The sequence below is a fragment of the Trichosurus vulpecula genome, chromosome 5, assembly GCF_011100635.1.
Source record: "Trichosurus vulpecula isolate mTriVul1 chromosome 5, mTriVul1.pri, whole genome shotgun sequence".
NCBI classification, from domain to species: Eukaryota; Metazoa; Chordata; class Mammalia; order Diprotodontia; family Phalangeridae; genus Trichosurus; species Trichosurus vulpecula.
This window is the reverse complement of record NC_050577.1, coordinates 188,045,432-188,054,577: the sequence shown is the minus strand read 5'-3', so window position 1 is coordinate 188,054,577 and position 9,146 is coordinate 188,045,432. Positions and strand designations below refer to the sequence as shown.

The 9,146-nt window shown below is 32.6% G+C and overlaps 1 protein-coding gene across 1 annotated transcript in view; it reads right to left on the bottom strand.

Moving 5' to 3' along the window:
* Positions 1–518: 518 nt before the first annotated feature.
* The window catches only part of LMO3 (LIM domain only 3), a 66,359-nt gene continuing 57,731 nt past the window's right edge, over positions 519–9,146 (bottom strand). The window contains 2 exon segments of the mRNA XM_036758578.1: positions 519–977; positions 7,924–8,049. Of these exon segments, the coding sequence (XP_036614473.1) occupies positions 872–977; positions 7,924–8,049 (232 nt within the window). The 3' untranslated portion in view covers positions 519–871.

The window sequence follows — 9,146 nt, the reverse complement described above, 5'->3', positions numbered from 1 at the left end:
TTGGGAAAAAAATACATGACAACCAAAGGCACTAGTTTGTGAGGGGACTAAAGGCTGGCAAAAATCATGAAACATATTAAGAAGGTTGAGCAGAAGAATTTGAAATCATTAATAAGTACTTTCATGATTTAAAGATATATTCTAAAAATGCCACTTTTTCCAAGTTGACAAAAAAATAAAATTACTCTTAGAGGAAACTTTTATGCATTTTTTTAAAAGCTGATCTTCAAGCCCCTGAAAATAGGGGCCTTATAATGAAAACACTGACAGACCCTTCATCATAGTGGCAGTAGTAGTGGATGCTGCTAGAATACTTTTGTTTTCTTAAATATTTAACATAGATAGACTTGCTTTATCTATGTGCGTAGCATTTACTGGGATTTACCCTTTAATTTTTTTAATAGAAAGTTACAGCTCATTTAAAATAGCTGGTAGATACAGAAAGCATAAATATACAATAAGTTTAAACACTGATTGTACTAAATGCAACAATACAAAGAAGCAAAACAAAACACAAATGGTAACACAATAAAACTGTATTACATTTGTGCTTCAAATATTACAATACATTATATACAATAGTCCAAAATAAACATCTCATGCCAAATGACACAAAACAAAGAGCAAGCAAGAGAATCTGACGATATGTACATTACCTTTTGTTTTTTTTTTAATAATAAACATTCAACTCTGAACGGGAGCAATTTCACTACATACAGTTGCAGTCCGCCTTTTATTCCACACGATCATCCTGTTTTCTCTATATCTACGCTATCGAATAAGTTCCTGTGTCAATTCTTATATACATTTTTGAGCAAAAAAGATAAAAGAATGTAGTGCTTTGTATTCTTAGTGGGGTGACGTTGATAGATCAGCGAACCTGGGGTGCGTAACCTTCTTTCATCAAACCCTCCTCATAGTCCGTCTGGCAAAGAATCATGTTATTCTTTAAGAAAAATTTGTCTCCGACACAAAATCTGAAAATATATTTAAAAAATCATTTTTGACAGATTTAAGGCCACTTCATTGTAGAGTCACAGTTTAAAAATATGGTTCTATATCAATGACATAATTCTATAAATCTGAAATTTGGCTTAGATAATGCTTTATCACAACGAGACCATTTAGCACTTTACTGAAACATTACATGATTATTTCTAATTTTAACCTTAAATCTTAAGAGAAATCATTCCTAGAGATAAGATGTCTGCACAGCAGGCCCATATTTGTATGGCAGGTTTATTTAGGGTGAGCATATGTAAAAACTATTTACTTGAAAAACAAGTAGAACTTTATAGCTTTCCTAGAAAGAATATAAAAGCATTTATATTGTTTTCTCCATTTATCCACATTGTAAAAAGGAAAAAAAATACTAAAATAACTAGGCCGATTAGAAATTAAGCCTCTTTTGACACTTTCTATTTGTCAAAACAATTAAATTTTAATGATTTATAAGTGAAAAAAGTAGGTTTGTAGTATGAAAGCTCCTTTAACAGATTATGCTGCAGGGTAATATTCCTTGTTTGTGGCAAGTTCACCAACTATGAAAAATTTACAGTGGCATTTCTTAGGGTATTTCAAGTTAAAACAACAGAGTTTAACACAGAAAGCATTGCTATGAATAAAGCCAACCATTTTTATTAGCTAACTATGCATTTTACTTCATAAAGCAATTTTTAATCTATTTTAGACAATAATATTCTTAATAAAGGCTTTTTGTCAGGAGGTGGTGGCAGGATTTCTAAATGATGAGACTTTCTTTACTCACCATGGGGTCAGAAATAAATGCTTATGGTGTTTAGAGCTGATTTAAACAGCATCTCAGTAGCTATGTGGGGGGTGGAGGAAAGGTTTATATATGTATTTAATTGTAACAATTTAACCTTCAAACAGTAGTGTCTGCTAGAGTTGACCCAGTATAACAGACATATAATTATACAAGTTGACCTGACTGACCTTTGATAGTGGCCTCTCTTTATCAGACAGTCAATTTCTAATGATGTTCAAGTAGAAATCTAAGTGGATTGTCAGATTAAATTGTGTATTGAAAGCTACCCTTTAATGTTTTGTGAAGTTGGAGGCTTCAATGAGTAGCAGTTGGACTGATTTACATTTGCAAAGATTGGAATGCTGGACAAACAATGAACCCATTTATTTTCCAACTGGGTAGTTTTGGAAATTTATCCTTACACTAAAGTAGATAGGGGGGAATTGCACAATAAAAAAGTAGAATGAAAAGAATTAGTTTTTCCTCTTAAAGGAAAATTGGTCTGTTTATTTATGGAGTATATTTTCCCCCCTCCTCTAGGATTACTGCCTGCTGATGTTGTTGATTGAAAGGAGAGCTTATGCAATGATCTTGAAATCCAGGCGTTATTAGAGGTCAAGGCTGATATAATGAACTTTAAACACTTTGCTTTTGGTTTTTTTCTTCCCTTTACTAGTTGTAAATTATATGATAATTTTAAATGATGCAAGAAGTGCTACTTTCATAAATAAATCTTAGTCTTAGATTATACTGCTAACTAAACCTAATTCAAAAATAGAAAAAAATGTTTGGTTGGGAGACATATCTATTTCATTTTCATCCAAAACAAAATCTTCCCAGAGATGGAACAAAATAGAATACACACTATGTACAGACCATAATTAAAAACCAACAATTTATATGTCTTGCTGAACTGAATATTAATTACTTAATAAAATCAATACTTCTAATCATGTTAAAAGCCGTTAAAACTCTTCTTTACTCTTTATGAGTTTATTTCCAGACTAAAATGAATATCCTAGAAAGATACTCTTCTCATCCCCTTACTAACCCTAAAGTGTTACAAAATTCACATTAGTATAACCAAATTTACATCAAGATAAATGAAAATACATTAGCAATCAAAACCACTGCTCCAGTCAAATTGTCATTTTATCTTTTAAAAAAAACCTTTTCCCCCTTTACAGACTATGAAAGTTTTATTCTCCAATTATATATTAATGTATGTCATTGTAATAAGGTCTTCATAGCAATAAACAATTCCTCACATTTGCAAAGCATTATGATTTACCCTTCCCTTACAACTAGGCACTAAAGCTCAAAATAAATGACCTGAGACTCAACCTGTATGTACTGATTGCAAGTACAATGTTCTCAACTTCACCATGTTGTCTCATGCTTTGCAACATGTTATTCAACATCTGAACAAAACTGGGTACATTGCTATGGATATCATAGGACCACGTATTTAGAGAGGAAAGGGACCTTGGAAGTTCTCTAGTCTAACATAGTAAGATTAAGTGACTTGCCCAAGTTCACACAGGTAGTAAGAGACAGAACCTAGTCTCTGGGCCCTAAAAGGGGTAATAAAAGCACATTGCATATTTATATATTTATACTCTCTGAAAGCCTACAAAGATCAAAGTTCAAATATGAACTTATGAAGTAATTTGAACACTCCAGTATTGGTTTAAATATTGGGAATCACATTTGAATGTTAAAATTATGAAGCTAATCTTTTATTACATCAATGTCATTGCTCTTATAACTGAAAATATATGATACAGTAAATTAGGAAATACAGACTTTGCAGAATACAGTTCCATGTAAAATAATTTTATATTAAACCCCTGGAAAGACCCCTAACCTGACAACTTGGGAACAGATAAAAAATTTACTATCTTCATTCCCAAAATACTTAGAGACCAAAATATAATTTATCTTTTTTTTTCCTACAGGGCCAATAATACAAAAGTATGTAAGACTTATAGCCATGTTTTTTGTTGTCATTGTTTTGGTAGCTTAGTTTTTAGCTGAATTCATATAAAAGTATTGAGAACTTTCTGATGGGTTAAAAATGTGTACATAATAAACACCTCCATATTAAGTACATGATTATGTTTGGTAAGAGCAAAAAGAAAGCTACAGAAAAAAATTAGGCAAAGGGATTTACTTTCATTATTACCATCCTCTCAAAGGGTCATTAATAGGCTACAGCTCTTAACTTTCCTAATAGGGCAAGGGCAAATTAAATCAGACAATTGCAATTTAACTGTCCCACCCTTCACTTTTAAAAACAGTTAGGTAGAATCCAATTCTCTTCTCTGTCTGTAGTTCTGTTTCAGGTAGACACTCGGGGTAACAGACAACTGGAAAGGATTTTAATGCTACCACATACTATTTTCAGATTGTGATCACTTGATTCACTTGATTATTAACTGCAGGGAAAGGACTAGATTCTATTTAATCTTTCTTCCACCTGTACTTATCAGGGCTCTGAGCATACTGGGCACTTTATCTGCCAAGCAGATTTCAGAGATCTCTTTAATATTTCTATATTTGCAAAGTTGGCTGTTGTACTTTGTGCTCAAAGAGAACCAAAACAACATCACTATGTCAGGGTCAAGGTACATTGTGTCTAACTATGGCTGATCAGACCAATAGGAGCTCAGAAGGCTCTACCACAGGTGGGCCACAAATAATCCGTCTATTTGCAAAATACCTATCGGCATTTTCATGCCATCACTTACTTAGTCTTGGCATTCATCACCAAAGGCAGTGGAAGAAGAGGGGAGTGAAGCATTTATTAAGCACCTACCATGTGCCAGGTGCTTCATAAATACTATCGCATTTTACATGGATCACTATATAGCTTATGAACTAGCCTCATGACCTCCAGACACTCCCACACCTCTCCTAAACTATTCTGGATATTATTGAAAGTAATCTTCTAAGAAGATTAATGTTTGAAGGGAATGTAAGGGCAATATAAGGAGAAGCATTTTTGTCTTCATATTCCCAACACTAAGCACATAATAAGTGCTCTATAAGAACTCACTGAATTGTATCAAGTTTATCTGGCATGACTTTGGGGTCTCCAGTAGAACCACAATGCCATTCAAATCATAGTGAAAATGCTTAACCTGCCATTCAAAGCACATTGTAAGCCGATGCTCTCTAGCTTTATTTCCCTGAGTCCCTAAAACAAACTTCTCCCACTGTCCCCTGTTTATACCATGTTTTCTTCACTCTTTTCTACTTCCCTGGAATAACCTCCATCACCCTTCCTATTTAAATTTTCAGCATTTATCAAGCCCCATTATGTGCATGGTATTGTACAGGATAAGTAAGTCATCCCTACTCTAAGGAGCATTCCATCTTCGAAGACCTATCGCCCATTAAGTCTTCTGACTACTCCAATGATAAGTATGGACCTTAGTACACACTGATCTCTCAAATAGCACAGACTCTGCCACTTATTTTGCTTCCTGACTATACTGTCTTGTACAGTTTTTCTGTGTGATGTCTTCTTTCCCCAAGTAAACTGTCAACCCCTTATTTGCAATTTCTTTTTTTATTCTCTATCATTCCTGACACATTAGGTACATGTTAAAAGATACAATTATGTTGGATTTTTCTCAAATCCTAATGAATGTTCAAAAGATTCAAAATACTAAAGGATATTAGAAAAAGACTAACTGAAATCTTTGTATTATATTTTGACTCATTTAAATTTAGGAAATGCTATATATTATAGTTAAGGGAGAGAAATGTTTGAGTATAAGAAATTGTAGCAATATACATATTCCCTCTTGAAGACTCAACACATAGATAAAATTTTTAATTCATCTTTCTTTGATAATATGGAACATATTTCTATATCTAGAAGTAACAGCTTTGCAAACAGAGGTTTCTGAAAGTGAGGATTTTGTGAATGGGCCAAGTAGGCCTTGAAAGGCATGACCTGATTTTAATGGTTGGAGATTTTCATTTTAATTACATTTAAAATTAAATATTTGAATTAAAAACCTGATAAATAACTTTACCCAACATTTATAATATCTCATTTCAGAAAACAAAAAAAAATTTCTCATAAGGAAAGTTATCTATCACTACCAATTTGCCTTGTGTTTCACTTGAAAAGACACAAATTATTACAATTATTTGGCTGCCCAAAACAGAGCACCATGAATTATCATGGTTTTATTGGAGACATAAGTTTTCCAAGCTAACTTCTAGGAAAAAAGCATCACCTACATGGAAAACCTTTTGTATTCAGGGTAACAAAAATTGCCTGCTTTGCTTGACTGATGAAGATTAGCTGACTTCTTGCATTAAAGAAGTTTGTCTTGTATGGACTAAAGTGACAAGATAATAACTAAGTGCTAATTGTGCATAACCAACACTAAAGATATGCAGCCCCCTTATGGCATGTAATAAATGAAGCGACAACAGAAATATATTAGGTACTTTCATAATGATACTAGAGTAGTGTTTTACAGCAATAAGAATATGAACAGTTTGAGAGTCAGAATTTAGGAGTGTTTGTCTTACTTCACTGAGTTCTACGAGAGAGAGAGACTTAATTGTGAATGCATTTTTTATTTCTATGGTAGAATAAAATTGATGCATGATTTGTAAATAACATTAACAACCTGCAATTATTTTGTATCATAATACAGTTTAAGTAGGGTTTAATATTTGTATGATGATTTAATTTTATGTATAAAATATGGCTAGAATAGGGATGCTAACCCTTAGATCAGTAGACCAAAGTAACAAATCAATGCAACTACTATAAGTATATTAATAATATGCCTTTTGGAAATAAGCTATATTTGATATTTTTGGGGGGGGTCTGAGCCAAAAATGTTTAGGTTATAATCCATGGTTGTAAGGATCTAAAGATCTAGTGTTAAAATACCTACTCTTCAGAGTAGGAAGATGAGCCCTTCCAATTATCCCTTAGGAGAAAAATGTCTTGCTTTAATGTGTATTTTAATGGCATATGTGACTACTTACTGAAATTCTTCAGATATATATGTGAAATTTTGGAGGAAGAAGCTAAAGATGATATGTGTCCTTTATATAAATCAAATAAATGTTCTTTAGCAAAATAACTTGCAGTATATAAAGCATGAAAATAAAGCTTTTTTCTAGCTCTGGATTATATGAAACATTATACTATACTTTAAAATTCCTTGCTAAAATGGGCAGTTTCACATTAGATAATCATCTACAGGAAATAGTTTTTTCTTGATATTCAAGTTCCTTGTGAGCCCTTTTGAAGTCTCACAAACTGCTAGTGCTATTCCCCCTCAAGATTCCCTTGCACATGCATGCAGGTACACACACTACATGCTCTCATATGCTCTCATTCATAATCTCTCTGTCTCTCTGTCTCTCTCTCTCTCACACACACACACACACACACACACACACATTCATATTGTCTTCATTAGACTGTAAGCTTCTTCAGGTACCATTTCCATATTTTACAGTAAAAGAAAACTTATGTGTCCACTGTTATTTACTAAAATACCAAAAGTACTTAAGAATGTTTGCTTTCCCTAAAACTTTTGTTGGCAATTTATTTCAGAACTAGAGCAAAGCCTTGAGGAAGTTGGTTGGGATTCACTGTGAATAATTTTGTAAAGAGGCCAACAAAAATCATAAAAGGCAAAAGAGCTGGGAAGGGTTACTCTTACCACTGCAGAAGTACTACGCCAGTAAGATAATGATCATAGCTAGCATTTACATTATGATTTAAGATTTGAAAAGTGCTTAACAATTATCTCATTTTATCCTCAAGAGAACCCAAAAAATTAGGTGCTATTATCATTCCCATTTTACAGATGAGGAAATTAAGGCCCATTATTCTTTAAGCTATTGAGGTACTGATGGCATTTTTAAAAGGAAAGGAATAACAAAAGGATTGGGATAATTTATTAACTTCTTACAAATGTAAGTAATATAATGTATTTAATATAAGATCAATTGGGTATTCCTGAGACTGAATGAATGTTGATAGCACACAGACACACTCAAATAATTCCTTTAAGTTCAGAGCAGTAAAATAATTTCTGGTATTAAAAAATAACAACAAGAACAGAACTATTCTATTGCTTTTAGGAACCCAAATAAAATTCTCTTACCTTTGATTACAAAGCTGACATGCAAAGCAGTCCAGGTGGTAAACATTGTCCTTGGCTCTCATCACCATCTCGAAAGCAGGGATAAGCTTACTGCAAGCAGCACAATTTCCCGTTACGCCAAATAACCTAAAAGAATGTATATTTTTTTTTTACAAAAATAAATGATTTTAAGGGAATTTGAAATTATGGATGAAATAATTCTATAGACCTCACAAAAGGAATCAAAACCAAGTACTACTATATACTATGGTATATAGGCAAGCAATTTTTATGCATTAGATATAAACTTTTTTGTTCTATGCATTATCATTTCTTTCAAAAAAAAGTCTTCTTGTTGAAGAAAAGGAAACAGCAAAGCAAGGTTACATAACCACATACAAACAGAAGTCAACCAATTTGAATACATGGCAAGACTCTTGTTCTTATGAACATAAGATCCATGTGCTTTGGTTCTATGAACATAAGATACATGGAACTTTGGTGTTAATACTAAATGTAAAACATTTTAGGTGGAAGAGAAAAAAGCCATCCTTAAAAGATACAGCATTCTTTGGATTTTTGACATCTAGTTAATAATAGCTATAGCATTATTATTAAAAGAACATTTTATGAACAAGTCATCTAAATAGAAAGCATTAGTGGTTCATGCACCTTACAGCCCTATACCATAGTTATAGCTATGATTATGTTATTCAGGTAGCACATTAAAGTAAATGAGGCTGTAAACTATATGTAGCTAGACCAGGAGTTGAAGCATAATATACTGTAAGAATCATTTGAAATGTCTGGTACAAAAACACACACACTTTAAAAAAGAAAAGGACCTATTTGCTCTAGATTTCTGCAAATAGATTCTATAATAGCCTGAAAAATAGTACATAAGTAAATGCCCATCTAGTCTCATAACAGGAGGAAACAAAGAACAATGATTTACTCTACTTGTTTTTGGCAATATTTGAAGCCAAGTTTATTTAAAGTACTTAATAATTGTAAAAATGCACAGAATAACAGTCTGCGTATTGTAGTTAATGCTATTTTTTCCCTAGGAAGCAAGCTAGAAGAACACACCACATCTGCCAGTTTCTTTTTTCTCCAATATCAGGCTGAGAAGAGAAAATATAATGGCTCTCAGGGGAAGGAAGAAATTAAAAGCAGTTCTAAACTAATGCATTCAAAAGGTACAACATAGGGAATTCAGTTTGGTAACAAAAATGCAATTTAAA